The 17,831-nt window shown below is 42.5% G+C and overlaps 2 protein-coding genes across 3 annotated transcripts in view; one reads left to right on the top strand and one right to left on the bottom strand.

The window, feature by feature from the left end:
- Positions 1-15,171, bottom strand: part of shisa9a (shisa family member 9a) — a 49,936-nt gene extending 34,765 nt beyond the window's left edge. The window contains exons 1-2 of the mRNA XM_051418224.1: positions 14,220-15,171; positions 13,273-13,379 (exon numbers count right to left, since the gene is read on the bottom strand). Coding sequence (XP_051274184.1) covers positions 13,273-13,379; positions 14,220-14,734 — 622 coding nt within the window. The 5' untranslated portion in view covers positions 14,735-15,171. The remainder of the gene's footprint in view (positions 1-13,272; positions 13,380-14,219) is intronic.
- A 1,414-nt stretch (positions 15,172-16,585) lies between these two features.
- The window catches only part of cpped1 (calcineurin-like phosphoesterase domain containing 1), a 32,986-nt gene continuing 31,740 nt past the window's right edge, over positions 16,586-17,831 (top strand). The window contains exon 1 of one of the 2 annotated variants that reach the window (XM_051418232.1): positions 16,586-16,863. In XM_051418232.1, coding sequence (XP_051274192.1) covers positions 16,800-16,863 — 64 coding nt within the window. In that variant the 5' untranslated portion in view covers positions 16,586-16,799. The remainder of the gene's footprint in view (positions 16,864-17,831) is intronic. The other variant, XM_051418231.1, reaches the window with a different exon arrangement.

The raw sequence follows: 17,831 nt of genomic DNA, 5'->3' as shown, positions 1-17,831 counted from the left end.
AGCACACTGTTGTGCTTTTTAAAGGAAAAAAAAGACAGAACCCTCTAAACTCTTTCAAGAGTATCTCTCTGCCACTTCAACGTGGGGAGAAATCTAAATTTTGACAGGCCTTCACATCTTCATAATTATGGTTGTTAAGCTATGATTGGACAATCACTGTTCCACAGAGGGGTTTAGTTAACAGTCAGTTGTTTACAATAATTATATGAAGATAAGACATTTAATTTAACAAAGATATATTAATGCTTTAAAATCCTGAATTCTGCATTTCGCTAATTAAACTATGCTGACAACAGATTAAAGCACATCATTTGTAAACTGGACAAGCTGCACAGAATTATCAGCTCAACTGAACTTTTTACCAACAAATCACAGAAAAGTAGCTTGTTTTCACATTAACAAAAGGTCCTAGATTTGTGTGAGATGCATTATAATTCAGTGAGGTGCCTGGAGATGAATATTGCGGGTCAGGGGAGGCAGTCGTACATAAATCTAATCTGTTGCACGGGCAGTGCTGCGTGGAATGAGTTATACATCATTTATGGCTTTTAACTGTTGATCTTAGGGCAACGCAGAGCCTGGTGGAACAATGTACACAATCATAGAGGAGGAGACGATGAGAAAGACAGAAAGAGGTGTGGGATGGGCGAAGAGGAAGTGGCTGTCGGTTGGGATGTATTGAGGGTGCAGATTAAAATCAATACATACATACGGCTGGACTAAATCACTAAGGTACAGCCAGATGGAATTCAATAAGATTCTGAAATAACACGAGGAGCAGACAGGCGGCTAAGTCAAGGCAATGCATAAAAAATGTCACATTTAGGCCTACCTACACATACATGCATACAGTACAAGCATGCACTTGAGCTTACACAATGGGCAGAAACCAGACCAAGACTTGGATTTGAGCTGGACGTCAGATAGAAAAATGAGAACTTGAGACTTGACTGCCTAAAGACTTAACTTGAATCAAGTTTTGACCTTTCAAAATCCGAGAGCAATAAAAAATTAATAAAACAGCGTCAGGCAGGCTTTGCACAGCCACCAACCTTGAATATTGCATTATTAAGCCTCTGCATTTAAAGGACATAGTCTCAGTTATGTAAAAAGAATAACTAACTAAGTATTTCGTTCTGATGCCACGTTATTTTAATGGCCAGCATGTAGGGATCTGAAATACTTGCATCTTCACTTGGTATTTGAGACGTGACTTGGAACTTTTGTAATGCTTATGATAACACAGTACTCACATTGCTAAGACCAAGGAGCACAGCAACATCACCACTAACTCAGCTGGCAAATAAACTTGAGGTAAAATTGAAAGTGAGGTGTGGAAGTATTCTAGGTCAAAGTTTAACCAGAAAGTTACTGCGTGTAATAATTCCATACATACTAGATGTTTTGTGGCCACCACAGTTTCTCCTGTACGCTTGGTAGGCTGAGCTGTATTCAAATGGTTGCAATCTGCAACTTCACAGCTAGATGTCACTGAATCATACACACTGTGTCCTTTACATTTATAGGACATGACACAACACATGCACTGTCAAATGTCAATCAGACTGCAACTTCAGAATGTCACTGCAGATTAAACTTCCCAAAAAGACAGCAAAAATGTAATTGTTAATTTTTGTTTTCTACGGTGTTCCTAAGACATCTCATTCATCATCTCTGTACATAATTATTTTCCAGCTCTGAGCAGATCCTCCATTTCCTTTGTGGAAGAGAAGCATACGTTAACAACATGCTCCAGTTTTAAGAAGGCTTTATGACTTTATTTTCGGTGCGAACAAGCTACAGACTCCAAATCTGCTTAGGAGGTTTTGTAGTATGAATCTGGGACGCCTTTGTTTTCTCCTCCAAATAACTTAAGTCACCCTGACTGTTTAAATCCTGTCTGATCATCGGGCTGCCCGTCAGACTTATTATTATCAGTTATAGTAATGTTGCCATATTCCCAGATGTAGCTTGGTTAGTATAGTATTTTTATTAGGTATAGTATTTTTTTAAGCAAGCTATGAAAATGAGACCAAGGTAGTAGTAGACCAGAATTACCCTAATAACAACCTGGCAGAAACCAAAATTAGTTATGTGAGAGAAAACAACTTTGTTGTGCCAATTACCTGTGCATACACACAGTCATACAAACATACAATATACACAGTTCAAACCCCAGTCTCTGTGCTGCCGTTAATTTTCCATCTACCTATCTACTTCCTTCTCGTTGTCTACCAGCGAAAGCAAGAAATCAATATCTTTCATCTTCTACCCATAAACTATGCAAAACCAATGCACCTGCCACAATCACATCGATACTGTTTGTTCACACTTGACATGTAACAGATTCGCCGATGCTCCAGCAAATAGAGTCTTTGTACACAGAGGAGCTTTTGACCAATTCAGGACTAAATGAATGTCAAAGCACAGAAGCCACATTGCCACAACAGTGGAATGTTGCCATTGTGTGTGCGCTCGAAGACGAAACGCAACAGGGAGCTTTGTCTGAATCCTATCTGCTCTGCGTCCTCCCACTTTCATATCAGGAGAGGCCTGAAAGATCGATGGTCTCCGTATAGATTTCCTCACTCCATCTTTCGGCAAACAGTCTCTGCCTCCCAACTGTCGGCTCCGTCCTTTCTTTCTTCTTCAGAATCTTTCTTTTCTCATCTCCCGTCCTCCACTTGCACTCTACCCGTCTCATTTTTGTTCCCTCACTTTATTTCTCTCTTGCTCGCTGCCTCTATCTTTCAGACTTGGCATGTACGACTACTCTCCGTCAGGCTCCGTATATCAGAATAGGAGTAGAAAAAAAGGCACTTTCAGATCCCCTCTACTTCTATTTCCCAAGACTCCTGAGGGGGACTGATTCAATCGCTGCCTGCTGGTGAGGTTGACAGTGACATCTAAAGGTACCTCTCCCTCTGGATGCCTGTCTCTTATGCTTCTCTACAATTCCTATTCCTCTACCCACTGCAGCACTCAATGCAATTGCCACCTTTCTTGTGTGATTGGAGATGGTTATCATATGTGCAAAAGACATACAGAGTTGTATGATTATAGGCTGCGGGTAGTCAATCGGGTTTTAAATCTGCATGCGGGAGCTCTAAATATAATAATAGAGCTTAATAAAAGTTGAATGCATCATCACAGGCACAGTACTGTATATCCTATATTACTAGGCATCCAACTAAATTAACATGCTCTCTGATTTTCCAATAAGGTAAGGCCCGTTGGGATTATGAAGCTCATTAAGTTGCTTTGTGCACAGACACAGTGCCACGGTGCTGCCTGCGATCTGACGAGAAGATACTGAAATGGTGCATTTGCATATATGAATGAGACTAAACAGAGTGGCCAATGAAAGGGCAGAAACACAATCTTAATTTACATATTGAGTCAACAGGTTCACCAAACCAACAAGAGTGTGCTTTTGGCAAGAAAGGATTTCTGTTCTGTGGCTTTGAAATTTCTTGTGTACAGAAATCTTCTTCTTCTTCATTTTTTATATCATTTATATTTGTTATTGTTTATTCAGGAAGGGTTGATAGCATACATAGCTTTTCTTTACAAAACCTTGTGCTTGAATTTCCACAGTGACATGCTACTTTACTTGTTCTGGGCTATCACTGTCTCGTTCACAACCATGGTTGCAAGTCACAAACATAAACAGATAGCTGTGTGAACATCAAATGCAATCTGTGTATTTAGGTATATTTAGGCATGTGTTTGGAACATACTGAGCATAAAAGACAGAGGACAGATGGATTATACTGCAGGACTGGTTTGAGAATTTCCTCTGGATGTTTTGTTAGAGAAACAAATTGAAATTTTGGAAAATATTGTTGCTGCTGAGAGTCAAATTAGCTGGTAGGCTTAGTTTTGCATAAAGACTGGTAACAAGGGGACTGGTAACAGCTAGCCTGGCTCTGTCCATCTGTCCAAAAGCTAACAAAATCCACCTGCCACTGCCTGCTATATTTCATTTGTTTAATTCTTACAAAAACTGAAGTGAAAAAACTACAATGTGTGATTTTGTGCGGGACTGTTTCTTGGCCGGTAGAACTGACATTCTTAAGTCTTGTCGTCACCGTGAGGTTGCCAGGCAACCCCTGTTTCCGGTCTGCAAATTGAGCTTAGCTAAGTGGCTGCTGACTGTATTTTCTCATTTAACTTTAATATTTTGTAACATGTCAAGCAGTTCCTTTAATATCACTGTTTGAACTGGGTGCCATTGCAATCCATTTAACTGTTGTTAATTCAAGTTGACCACAGTTGTCTTCCTGCCTTACGAAGAAGCAAGCTACAAACTTTTATAAGTAAACATAGATTTTCAGTGGATGCATCCATTTAAATATTTCGAGGCCAGAATGAAAGTCTTAGTGATAATATTATGTATTCAATCAGTGTGTTCCCCTTGACTCTCTGTTTTTGACACTGAGGTGGTTCTGGCTGTGTGAAGCTTTCACTAACAGTGTCAGGTTATATGTGGGCAAAATAAATAAAGTCGTCTGACCTTTGCTGAAGGAAAAGCTCCTGAAACAACACAAAATAAACAGTATGATCCCCTACTTGAGATCCTCCAAGGAAGGTGACTATTGTAGACAATTGTAGACTCTAATCATTCTCAGTCTCACAGCACACAATATATGCAGCGTAACAATCTGAACTTGGTTACCAGTGCCTTCTAAGCCTGTTGCATATGTATACTGTAAATGGATACAGACAGAAATACACCTCTGCCTCTCTCTGGGGAAAATGGTGAAAATGTCATCTAGAAATCGCAAAACAAAAACAACACCAAGAGTATAAAGAAGAACAAATTCTGTAACCAGCTACTGCCATGAGAGACAAGAAATGCCAAGAGAAAAGGCAACAGTGGCCATAAGCCGAGGGGAGCTGAGAGCAGGGCGATTGCTGCAATCAGGAGGGTGGAAAACAAAACTCCTTCTCTGTTTTTGTGAGTCGTTCCAGGCTGGTAATTTGCAGGCAGGCAGACAGGCACAAGATCTGTCGGAGCGAGAGCCCAGCATCGTGACGCATTTCGCCCAGCCACATGTCCCCTATCCATGGGCCAGTGCCCAGCAGGACGGGGGGTGGTGGGGGCGGGGGCTGTAAGCCGGTCCATGAGTTTGTGTGTTTCGGTGTTTGTGTGTGTCCATATGTAAGTACGAGGATGGGAGGGTGAGCGGCGGGAAGGCTGCCAATGTGTCCCTACCTCCTCGGGGCAGGGTGATGAGTGAGCCAGGCCATACTGAAGCCCGCAGGCGAAAGAGAGAGCAAGAGGTGGAAATTGCTCTCCCAAGACCACCAGCCGGAGTTCGGTGATGGGTGTATTTGTGTGAGGGGAGGGGTGGCGTGGATGGTGCATGGGGATGGAGGGGTTTCACAAATGTGCTCCCAGTACGAGCTGCCTGTGACTTAACATCGCTGGTGGCATCAGTCAGCTAGCCAAGCAAATCTGCTGCCTGCCCCCCAGCCGTGTGAAACACAAGCCTAGAACAGAATATGTGTGTATATGGAGGTTGTACATGTGTGGGTGCCTTTTGGTGTCCATATGCATGTGTGTGCATAAGGAAGAGAAAAGAGAAAAAAAAGCCTCCAGCACCTTAGGGACATTGGAAGTGATCTGTTGCTTTGGCCGGTGCATCCAAAACAGACTGTTCTCTTTTTAAAAGCCAAGACTTTCAAAAGACGCACACACACACACACACACACACACACACACACACACACAGGGAAGTGATTGGCCAACACACAGCTTAGCTCCTATAATGCTGTAGGTGTAACAATAAGATGAACTGCGCTCCAACCCGGTTTTACATTTCTATGTAACACTATTAACTATATAAAAGTGAGTATTGTTACAATATTTTCCCATAAAATTGTGCTTAAGTTTGTACTACTAAACATGAGCTAGACTTTTAAACCATTTCTACATTAAGCCTACTTTTAGCTATTAATTCCATTTCATTTAGCTCAGTGCTCAGCCACCTTTACTATTTTGGCAAAAAAAAAAAAATATCTGTCTGGCCACAAAACATATTTGAGCCTTTTAATGCAAATTTCTTGCAGATCATGCATACCGGTGCCAGTAGTGTTGGTAAACAAATCCGTCCACGCACTATTCCATTCTGTTTTCCGCCATGACTTATCTTTTTTTTTAGTCCATAGCTAGCTAAGGGAGACTCAAGACTATCCAGCACCATTGAGCTTAGTAAAATATAGAGGAAAAGGCACCAGGTCAGGATGCAATGCACATTTTACTTTCTGAAATGTTTATTTGGTGTGTAATAGTACATATCTGTACAAATGGAGAAGTCTGAGAAAATTATAGAATCAGTTTAGGTCTGCAACAATGATAAATGAAAATGTTAAAAGATAGATGTTATTTATTTCCATATCATTTCAAAGCCAAATGGAGCCACTGAAGAGGGACTAAAGAACCAGATGTGGCTCCGGAGTATGCCAACCCTGATTTAGCTGACACCTGATAACTATTTCAAACATTTTCCTCCCACTATCTGTTAGCTTAATGTGTCAATCATTTATCCATTACTTTTAAACTTGTTTAAATGTATCTGCTTGCCTGACTAATTTTCACCCTCTCAATCACAACCCATGATGTTCAGGTGTTCAGGTGTTATATATATTATTTTAAATGAAATTTTTATTTATTAATTCATTTATTTATTTATTTATTTATTTATTTATTGAGCTACTTCACAATCTTATGAGCTATAAGTACCTCTGGTTGGGAGTCAGTGACGTACTCCATGAGAGGAGAATTCCCACTGTGAATACTATGATTACATACCTGGATTACTGTTAGGAAGTGGCAGGAATACTATTATTGTCAGCAATATAGAAGATTAGAGCTAGATTTTCCTATTAGAAACTGTATAAAAGGACTGTAACTGTGTGAATAGCTGCAGATTACAGAGGATTTCACACAGCGTAACACAGCTACATGTTAGGGCTCAATAGACTTATAATGCCACTATGAGATTCAGCTTACTTCACTGTATGTGCAATGACAAATAATAATAAAGATGCGCTCATCGAGCCAAGTGGCTCTCGAAACTTAAACACAGCCAGAAGTGCAAACAAAACCCTTGACTTGAAAACTGACTTATCTTTGTTAATAATTACATTTTTGTCTGAATTCATGTGACAGAAAATAATCCTAATATTTGCGAAAGGCTTGACTCATTAATTTAAATAGTCGATTAAGGAGAGTCAGTGTAGCAGTTAATTAGAAACCAGTGGTGATAACCACCTGTTCAAACATACAGATGGGAAGTCTGTCTGCTTATCCCATGACTGCCTGCAAGTGCTGTATCATTACAGATAGTCAAATGTAAATGAGACTGAAATAGATGACGATTGATGGAATAATAATATTGTCATCGCGCTCAGGATTTGACTGAAGCGCACCACAGGTCATGTGCCTGACACATGCATGCATGCACATACACAGGCTTATAAGTGAACACAGACTTGGACACGTGCCCGCCCGCAAACACACATACAGTCACAGACGTAATTACCTGTCAAAAGCAAGATGTGACTTTCTGGGAGTAAATGAACTGATTAATATTCGTGCGGTGGGTGGGGGAGGGAGGGGGTCGGCTGATTAGAAGTTAAGATATTCACTGTCCCTATTGCTTCTTTTATTAAAACACCACAATGACAAGATGGGAAATTACACACTGGGTGATTCAAAACACTGCGGACAGAAAAGGACGGGCCGCCTGCATTAGACCACTCTCTCTGCCCATCAAAATACTCTTTGATTCCTTTAAATGTCCACACAATGAGTGCTTGTTCCAATTTCTCTTGCAAAGAAGCTAATGCTCAGTAACGGGAGCGTGACGCAGCTAGGGGGCCGCCTGCTACTTCTTCAGGATTTCAGAAAGGAAGTTCAGGGGAAATCGCACTTTGTTCTCGATATTTTTCTATCTCTCTCTTCTCATTTTCTTAAATCTTTTTTGCTGCTTTTCTCCTTCCAGGCTTCAGTCTCCCTCCCTCCCCTGGCTGTGTTGTCACCTCCCTGGCCGGTCCCAGAGCCCCAATAAACAGGAGTCTAATGGCGTCCCTGGGCTGCTGAGGGGCCTCACATTAAGATAATTAGGAAGAGAGAGGGTGCAGGAATGAGGCCCTGGAGAGGAGGAGGAGACATTTCTGCACTTTCTGACAATCTGAGCCTTTCATTTTGCCTTGTTGCTCACTCTAGCCTTACTTACACCTTTGGTATGGTAAGAACCATGCGAGAGCTTTTGTTGCACACTGGGAAAGCAATGTGATTTGTTAGGTGTGACGGGGTATTCAAACAAACTAAATCACCTTTAATGCAAGGTGTTATGAGCAGACAGATGTCGATGTCTGACAGCTAGCAGCAAAGGTGAATTGTACCAAAGACTGCAGACAATCTATTGTGTGTAGCTTAAGCTGCAGTATGTGGACTGAAATCTGATTAGTTTAGTGTCTTAGTTTATCATGTAGTTCCATTTGATTCATTTTTCAAGTCTCCACCTTGTTGCCCAGATATGAATTTCTAAACTGTCAAGATGGCAGCAATTGCCAAAACGCTCTAAGAATCCTTTTGGTGATAGACATCATGTTTTATGCTAAGGAATAGATTGATACCACTCTCATGTCAGAGTCAGTAGATGATTATCTTAGCTTAGCATGAGGAAATAGCTAGTCTGTAAAAAAAAAAAAATTAGACTAATAATGCTTCCTCTAAAGCTCATTAATAAACATGTTATCTTGCAAACATGACAGACTGCGGTTATGTAGGAAGTTATTTGGGTTTATCTGGAGAAAAAGTCGAACACATGATCCCCGTACAACTACACTTCTTCACAACAATCTTTATGAACACATTAAACAAATGAAAGATAACAAGTTATAACTATTAAGCTTTATAGGTGCCCTATTCAGATTTTTTTTACCTTTGGACAGAGCTAATCTAGCTGTTTCACCCTACTTCCTGTCTCTACGGTAAGATAAACTAATCGTCTCCTGGCTGTAGCTCCATATTTAGCTTACAGAAAATAAAAAAGGATATCAATCTCATCTATCTTTTGTCAAGAAAATGAATAAGCGTATGTATGAAAATGTGTCAGTGTGACTTTTGTGTCAGTGATAAACCGTTTTTGTAAATAGGCAGCATGAACTAAAGCAAAACAAACATTTTCCTCAGTGGTTTGGATGAAAGAAAACTAGCTGTTGGTATAGCTGCTTTACTGTCGCTCCAATGAGCCGTGAGCCTGAAAGACAAACTCAGGGATGGAACCTCAACTTCACCGGCTTTCTTGCCTGTTTGAACAAGAGGACAGAAGCTGAGCTTCAAACGGAGCAGGAGCTGGAGTGACGCCTCACAGATAACTACCTCCAGCTCTGTCATTTTCTCTTCCACGGTGTCTCTTTGCTTGTTTCTATGGCCTGTGCCGCGCTGTAGGTTCACTAGCAGGATCTCCTCTTTCCGCTCTGACACTCTGCAATCAGATGTGACACACTGAAGGCTCAGATGACAGCCCGGGAAGACAAGGTCACACAGTCACCTACTTTTAACGAAGGATATGCACAGCTCTTTTTGACAGGCCTGCACCGTGCACAAACACATACACTTCCGCACTGCGTACACACTTTGCGCACATATACGCCTCCACTCACACACACACTTGTACACACATACGGAGTCACAAGGAGGAGCAGGAGTGTTTTTTGCAGACGGGGCCTTTTCTCGTGCCTGTGCAATCTCAGAAGCAATTACCTATTAAAATTTCATCCTTCCCATCTCAGAATGTTTAGGAAAAGATTATAACTGCTGGGGAGGTAATTAAGCCTGCAAATTGTGAATTCAGTTGTGAATACAGAGGGCTGCGTATGTGTGCAAATGTGTGTAGCTTTGTGTGTTTTGTCTTAATAAAACTAATAGTGCTGCCCACCTAAAGCTCTTTAGTGTGATACCCAAAATGACAATTACAAGACTGAGAAGTACAATATTTGTCTGGAGGAAGTGTTCAGTGTAATAATTCACAAGGATAAATAGTATTTTCCAATTAAATTTCACGACTAACTTCTTCATTAGATTATACAGTAAGTGTAATAACAATGAGATTAGCTGCTGCTGCTTGTCAATTACACTTAAACTCTCAAGACATCTAGTTTCTAGTACTAAAAATTGTGGTGAAAGTCATCCTGAATGAAAATGAAAATGGCAATGGCTCAAGATGTTTTCAGATTTCTTTTATGGCAATCCAGACAAGAGCGTAGCTTCAGTGCTGCTTTAATACAGAACACCTGACAGTTACAAAGGTCTCGTCCTTCACAGCTTCATAAATGGCTGTTGCCATCAATCTGCTTGTTGCCACTAAGATCTTCTGACTCCTCATATTGTACCATTCCCTCTCCTTCTGCCGTTCTCGCTTTCCCCTCTTTCTCCATCCCTCCCTTCTTTGTCTCTTCAGCTCTTTGATGCTGAAAGTGTAGAGATGCGGGATCTTCAGCCTTTTAAGCATTCAAACAGTCGGTTTTGAGATGACATGAAAGTCTGCCAGCTGGCCCACCTGGGGATTGGGGGGCTGGCTGGTTCTGGTTCACAAAGCAACCAAAGTGTTCATTTTTAATATGCAGTAGGTTTGCGGGGGCCCAGGCTGGATGTGCACAAGGGCCCACAACATAACAAACACAAACCTCCAGCTTTTGTATTACTAATTGATGCTGTGCGTTCTCACTTGTGTGGTACATGTGATAATGATTACGAATTATCAAGGCGCAGCAAAGCACGTACTGGGAATAGGGGTTTGCCTGCTCTTCTATCCCTCTGTTGACAAATGCATTCAATAAAGAGCTTGCGGGGAAGCCGTATAAACTGATAACGCATCGGTGGTCATCAGTGATTCCTTTACAGACCAACAACACTTTGTGACTGACAGTTGCACAGGGCCCAAAGGAATTTTCTCCGCCTATATAAGCAGCCCAGACCTGCCAGACCAGATTAATTAACGCCACCAATAGGGCAATCTGGCCATAAGCTATAATCAATATGTGGTTTGGAGTGAAAATAGATTTTCCAGCAAAATCCTGCACTTTATCTAAATATCGCTTATCTTTACATTGCAATCGCCTCTCTCCTCACACTGCTTCTGTCTCTACCTCATCCGTCCTTTGCATTCGGCGCTCCTAAAGTAAATCATCTTGCCCTTTTCAGTCTATTTATTTCCCGTTAATCACTTAAAACAAGAATAACAAGTCCATATCCAGCACCCCCCTCCTGTAACCCTGTGATGAATCGTCGCCCTCACCGGCGGAGTTACCCCGTAAACCAATCAGGTGGCCGTCGGGGGAGGATCCCGCCAGATCACAGAGGTTAATAACATTCCACATGATCACCCACAAGCCCGAGGATTAGAAGGTTCAGCTGAGCAGGTTCCACATTGCAAATAATAATCTCTATTTCACAGCAGCATCCTCCTGGCCACTCAGGTGATAGGCCACCCCGTTATCTCATCTCCCCCACAGTGAGGCAAGAAAAAAAGACCAGAGCGAACCCCAAAACCTACTGAAAGACCGAGACCTGATCTCATCTGAAACCAAACCATGTTTTTATTGAATGCAACCTTTCTTCCCCCCTTTCCATGAGCTGTGCTCTCATCATGATGTTGATGGTGTCTGTGGGCGTAGTGCTTCATGCTGAGTAGGGTTATGTCACCTTGTCGTTAGCCAGGGGAGCTGTTGTAGGATTACATATTTATCTCATTCTCGCAAACAGAAGTAGTTACTCAACCCCCCCACCACTTCCTTACATGTACACTTCCTGTCAGTTACAGCGCTCAACAGCTCCCAAAAATCCCATTGTTTCTCGCCTTCTGTTGATGATTTGAACTTGACTGTGAAGTGTTTGTAAAGTTTCTAAACAAAACTGGAACCTGCAAAGAAAAAGACATTATTGGCGCTTTAACAAAATTTGTAAGTGTACATGTAAGAAGCAAGACTGTGATTTTTAAAACGTATTTAGGCGTAAAAAGATGTTCTTTTCTCAACTCAGCTGTCAGTGTGACACCAATATGCCACAAAATAGCTAAATAATCTCATCCAATTGGCAAATCTTTTCACTTTTCTAAAAACTAGGACTTTAAAACTCCACACCAGATCAGATAAATTGATTTATTTCATTCATGTGTGATAGTAACATAAGAAATGAGGGAAAGACAGTCCTCTAACAAGACGAGTCACTATATGCTGAAATTCATCTTAGATCTGCGTTTTGCTTTGGCGCAAGAAATACGGATTGGTGATGCAACTTTGAGGAAATCTGAATGCTGTGTTTTGTTACCTTACCATATCTTTACATATGTGTTTGTGTGTGTGTGTGTGTGTGTGTGTGTGTGTGTGTGTGTGTGTGTGTGTGTGTGTGTGTGTGTGTGCATTCATCTGTTTGATCTTCGGTGTTAAAAACACAAAGAGGCTCGGTACTGTAGCAGCCCACGGGACGCAACAGAAATAGATGGCATTCATTCGCTCTGTATTCTACCCTCGCCACCACCAACACCACCCTTCAAACTCCCAGCCCCCCAATCCCCCCTACACACACACACACACACACACACACACACACTACCACCACCAACGCCGCCACCACTCTTCACCGACTCACAGACACACACACACACACACACACACACACACACACACACACACACACACACACCTCCCACTCCCCCTTTTCTCTCTCTCTCATTATACCATGTGGGCATGAACCAAAATAAAATGGTGAATAACGGCTGGATTTGAAAAGCTGCAGAAAAGGCAGGCAGATATTCTCTTTCTAGCGTGTTATGAAATGGATGGATATCTGGCCGGTGCAAGATAAAACAAAAACCCAGTGCTGTCATTTGAAACAAAATAGGAACGCGCCTGCGGGGATGTGTGTGTTCTCCCTGTGCTTATACTGTACCTTTGAGGATTTTCTGACTACGCACCATCAACCAGATATGAGTGTGGTTGAAAACACTTGAATCTGGCTGCAATGAGCGACAGACACTTACATCACTCCAGATGACTTCATAAGGGCCTCTGACACCAACCTGGACACTCTGAAGTCGCTTCAAATCAGCAGCTTTTTCTGCTGACACACGCCCCACCCACACCTCCATATGCTGCTCTAAGTTATACACCCAGTTCACAACAAGCCAGCCAATGAGCTGTCCAAATAAAAATAAAAAACTCCACAACATAAAAAAGGAAAAGGAAAAAACTCACGGAGGTTTGTGGCCCTGGAAGCATAGTGCTGCGAATGCATCCCTAGGGCCTCTTCCCCCCGATACTGCTCACCTGGACACCCGCCCTGCAGCACACTGGCAACGGCCCTGTCAGACAGACAGACAGAGAGAGGGGAAGAGAGGAGTGAGACAGAGAGGCAGTGAAGGATGAGGGGTGCAGACACGAGGAACTGTGCACAACATGGTTAATTTAATCATTCAGTTGGGCTGCATTGCTGTGCAGCATCTTTCCGTGCAACTGAGGTGCAGCTATCTGGAAGAAAATGGGGTTCCCTAATGAATGGAATATAATTGGTTTCATGTGTCCTGTTTTTGCTGCACACTCTTGGCTATTAGATGACACTATGAAGGTGTATAAAAGCATTTTCACTGATCTCCACTCACAGACAGATACACAATGGAGCACAATGAAGCTCAATGCCGCTTTACTCCAGTGAAAGAAACCGCCCCCGCCTGGTGAGAGAAGAGTGGCTCACGTAATGTTATGCTATACAACAATGGATAGGTGGACCAGAGTGGAGAGAGCGTGCAGCATCATGAAGAGTCTTAATAGAGAAGATGACATAAGTTGCTCTTGTTGCCCAGAAACCACAACCTGCGTGTGAAATATAATAATGCATTTTGAGAAAGTTGTAGTGTTAATGGTGTTGCGCTGCTGTGTTTCATTTTATTCCCGTTGTGTACTTCTGATATGCACAGAGGAAGATGAGGAAAGGAACGACACGTTGCGCGCTCCAGATCACTGCGTGCGTAGGCTACTACTGCAAGTCTCTTTGTAAACAAGCGCACCGAGAGAAGCAGGCAGTCAGAGAGGGAGAAGGAGAGAGAGGGTAAGATAAAGAGAGAGGGAGGAAGACACACACACACACACACACACACACACACACACACACACACACACACACACACACACACACACAGATTTACCTGGACATGTTCTCTCTCTGAGGCCGGTGCGCCTTTTCCAGACCCAATTTGGTGAAAATCCCCACAAGAGCCATAATGGCCACTACTCCACATATGATGTAAACAATTAAGTTCGTCTTGTCTTTGGTGCTGTCGTGCAGCTTGTTAATTTTTTTGTAGGGAGTCTGTCCGGTCTTCATCCACACCGGAGTGTCATAATTTTTACAGGTGCTCTGGTCCAGCCGCGAGTGCTTGTAGGAGCAGCAGAAGCGGAAGCCACAGGTGCCGCAGCAGTACAGATAATTGCCCGTTTTGCAGATGAACGGCGGGTCCCACTGGCCCATCACGTCGTAGTAACCCCGACATTTGTCCTCCGTGTGCGGGGTCTCCTCTGACACGCTCTCCTCCTCCCTGGAGCCGTTGGAGGTGGCGATCATAACGAATCCCCCGAGCAGTCCCGGCTCCCCGTCAGCCTTGCACACAAGAGCCATAAGTTTGAGCAACAAGAAACCGAGGAGAAAGTATTTTCCTCTCATCGTGCTTTCTCCTCCGTTCAACTTCACGCGGAAACGAAAAGACTTGGAGAGAGGAAAAAAGACGCACGGTCATGATATGCTGAAAAGTCCAGAAACACACATCCAAATAGCAACGCACCGTCAGCCGCGCTGATGAACATCTTTATTAACATATCATCATCCAAAAATAAAGAATAAAAAAACGCGCAGAATAAAAAACAATCTCCTTGGAATGAACTTGACTTATTCTAAACTAACTGCTCTCCAACGCGCGCTCTCTGCTGCGCATCTATACCATTATTTTCGGAAAGGCGTTTGCGGGCTCAGATTTCGCGTTCTCGGGAGTGCATCACTTTACATATCCATCGGTGCGCTCTTACGCACAGGAGTAGGCAGAGACACAAGCCGCACCGAGGATGAGAGCGCAGTGAGCGAATAGAAGAGCCGAGGGTGGGAGAGCCTGGTGCGCAAAAGTAGAGGAGGAGGAAAACATGGGGAGGGAGTGAGACTGCGAGGGCTGAGGAGAGAGAGAGAGAGAGAGAGAGAGAGAGAGAGAGAGAGCCTTTATAGTGAAATATTATGATAAAAGCCCCGGAATACGCACATCACTCTTCTGTTTTGCCGTCGAGGAAAGGCGTGGGAGCCCCCCCCATTTTATTCTTCCACTTTATGTATTTCAGTCGTAGGTTGCCATTGTTTTATAAATCCTGAAATCACAAGTAGCTTAATGTGCTGCAATAGGAAGTAGCTGGCACAGCTTCTAAAGCAGGGGATGGGTTTTTGTAAAAGAAAGGATGTGGCCCCGGGATGTAATGTCTGCTAGATCCCTGGGAACTTTCTAAAAAACAATAAGGATTCCTAAGCAGTAGTAATGCTCATGAAGACCCAGTCCTTATTGCGCCCTAACTGAAAGACACAACCAAAAAAAAAGTGTTTTTTAATCCTCAAAACAATGGACATGGTCCTTATAGGCAGATTTTTTTCAGCTGAAAATTCTCACACTGGAGAATGTCTCTCCCTCAAACAGTATTTCAGAAACAGTGGCCAATAGGTAATAGTCGGTGCAAGCAAAACTCTCTGTACAGGAATACGTTTTATATTGAGTGAATATCTCAAGCTCTTCAATTGTTTTTTTTTTCTTATCAAACTGTGCTGTGAGAGAAAGAAAAAATGAACTCAAATCAACTTTCTGAGTTGAGCTGAAGAGCATAAAAACGTGTAAGATAATTTCATCATCTGCAAAACATGCTTATAAAAACCTGAAACACAAGTGGTCTGTGCTTATTTAATTTGTCCTGAAGGACCTTCGAGGTGATTTGAACTGTCTGGGTGCAGAGAAAGCGAGCAACACCAACGATTAACACTCATTCCAATATTAGAAAAATATGAAAGCAACCACACAAACAGCTTCTCCAGTCAGGTTAAACAAAAAAAAAAGATGGATCATGTTGAATTTTGAATTGCCTCTTTCCAAGGTCCCTCCCTTTGAGTGAACAAAGTTGTTTTTTTTACACAAAATGCGAAATTATTTGGCCTACAGATGTTTAGTTTAGAAAGCTTTATCCTCACGGAGCTGTGAATGTTTAAAGAGGGGAGTAAAACACCCGATTAACAGTCATTTACAGCATAAAAATCAGAAAGATAAGAAATCAAGCAATAGATTAATATAATATAATATAATGTAATAAATAAATAGTTCTTACAGCACCCATCAGTGACCCATGGGCTTCCCCTGGGAATCCCTAAAGAGAATCAGGCTCGTTCACTTTACATATTTAAAATACATTTTGTCGGCTGTATTTAATTAAACGTTAAGGGTGTGTCTGCTTTGGTATTCCGAGAGTAAATATGTAAAACGCGCTTTTGCCTGTAGGCTGCTGTACTAGGACAGCCTGTGTTTAGCAGCCACACTGGGGGCCGCTGCAGCTGAAGTCGCACACAAACAGGCAGTGTAGTCGACCACCGATACTCCCCGATAGACAGCGAGGGGCCAGCCTACAGCTACCTGTCCGGAGGCTCGCTGACAGGCTCACAAGTCCCACATTAGTTTGCTCGGACAGTGTTTTGTTTTTAACCACTGGACCCCATGGCTGGCAGTGAGGATATCTTTCTCAGGGCTAAACACCGGACATTCAGCGGACTGACTGAAGGTAGCCGACTACCGTTAGCTTCTTTATCCCCGCAGCCGGTTAGCCAACTCACAGGCTAACGCATTAGCTAACGCTCCCTCTAGCTTGGCTGTTAACGTGACCTACAGAAGTTGTTGACAGGTTGAAGAGCTGCTGGAGCAAACACAGCCACTTGACAGCGTTTGTGTAGCTTAGTTTGAATAACCGGGTCACTGTTGTCAACCATAGCAAGGGTAGATAGCTTGCTTGTTAGCTTGTGTTTACAAAATAAAGCTTATTAGTGGTGTTGTAAGTTACTCTGTTTGAGTAGCATTCATGAGCAAGCGTACGTTTAGACGTGCTGCAGTCTGTTATTAAAGGGCATATGTAATGTAATGGTTGTGGCTAATTCACTGTGAGTTGGCTAATAATTCAAACTTTCTGTTGTTTGGTCCACCCCAGGTCCTCCGTACAGCTACAGTCAACCACATTTCTGCTTTATAGAGGAGGAGCTGTAGCACAACTTCCCTGTGTCAGACTTTATGTAGGTTAAGTAGATTAGTTAGTTAGTTTAACACGTTTCATAACATAGTGTGTGGTTCAGCCCTGCAGTCAATATATTCAAAGATTCATAATGACACACTAGCATGCTCAGTTACGTGTTCATCAGTTTCTACTTTTCATGTTTGTTGAGCTCTTCAGCTCCTGCTGTAGGAAATAATATAAGGAAACTCGAGGGAAGACATTTAAATGTTCAGTATTTATTATTCGCTATAAAAGCAAGTCCCCTTGTGCTTTCATCTCAAATGATGATTAATTTTGTTTCGAGCACACCATCTGCCACCTGAGAAATATGTGCGATTCCTCTTTTAAGTTATGCTCGACCAGAGAGGCCACACAAGGCTGCTGCCTCTTATCTCCTGTCATGGGAGCTCTGCCGGCTTCTGCAAGTCCTTGTGTGTGTGTTTTTTTATTGTTATTTCTTTTTTAATTTGTTGGTGAAATAGTTC

The sequence above is a fragment of the Dicentrarchus labrax genome, unplaced genomic scaffold, assembly GCF_905237075.1.
Source record: "Dicentrarchus labrax unplaced genomic scaffold, dlabrax2021, whole genome shotgun sequence".
NCBI classification, from domain to species: Eukaryota; Metazoa; Chordata; class Actinopteri; family Moronidae; genus Dicentrarchus; species Dicentrarchus labrax.
Note: the sequence above shows the minus strand (reverse complement) of the source record. Positions and strands in the feature narration are given on the sequence as shown.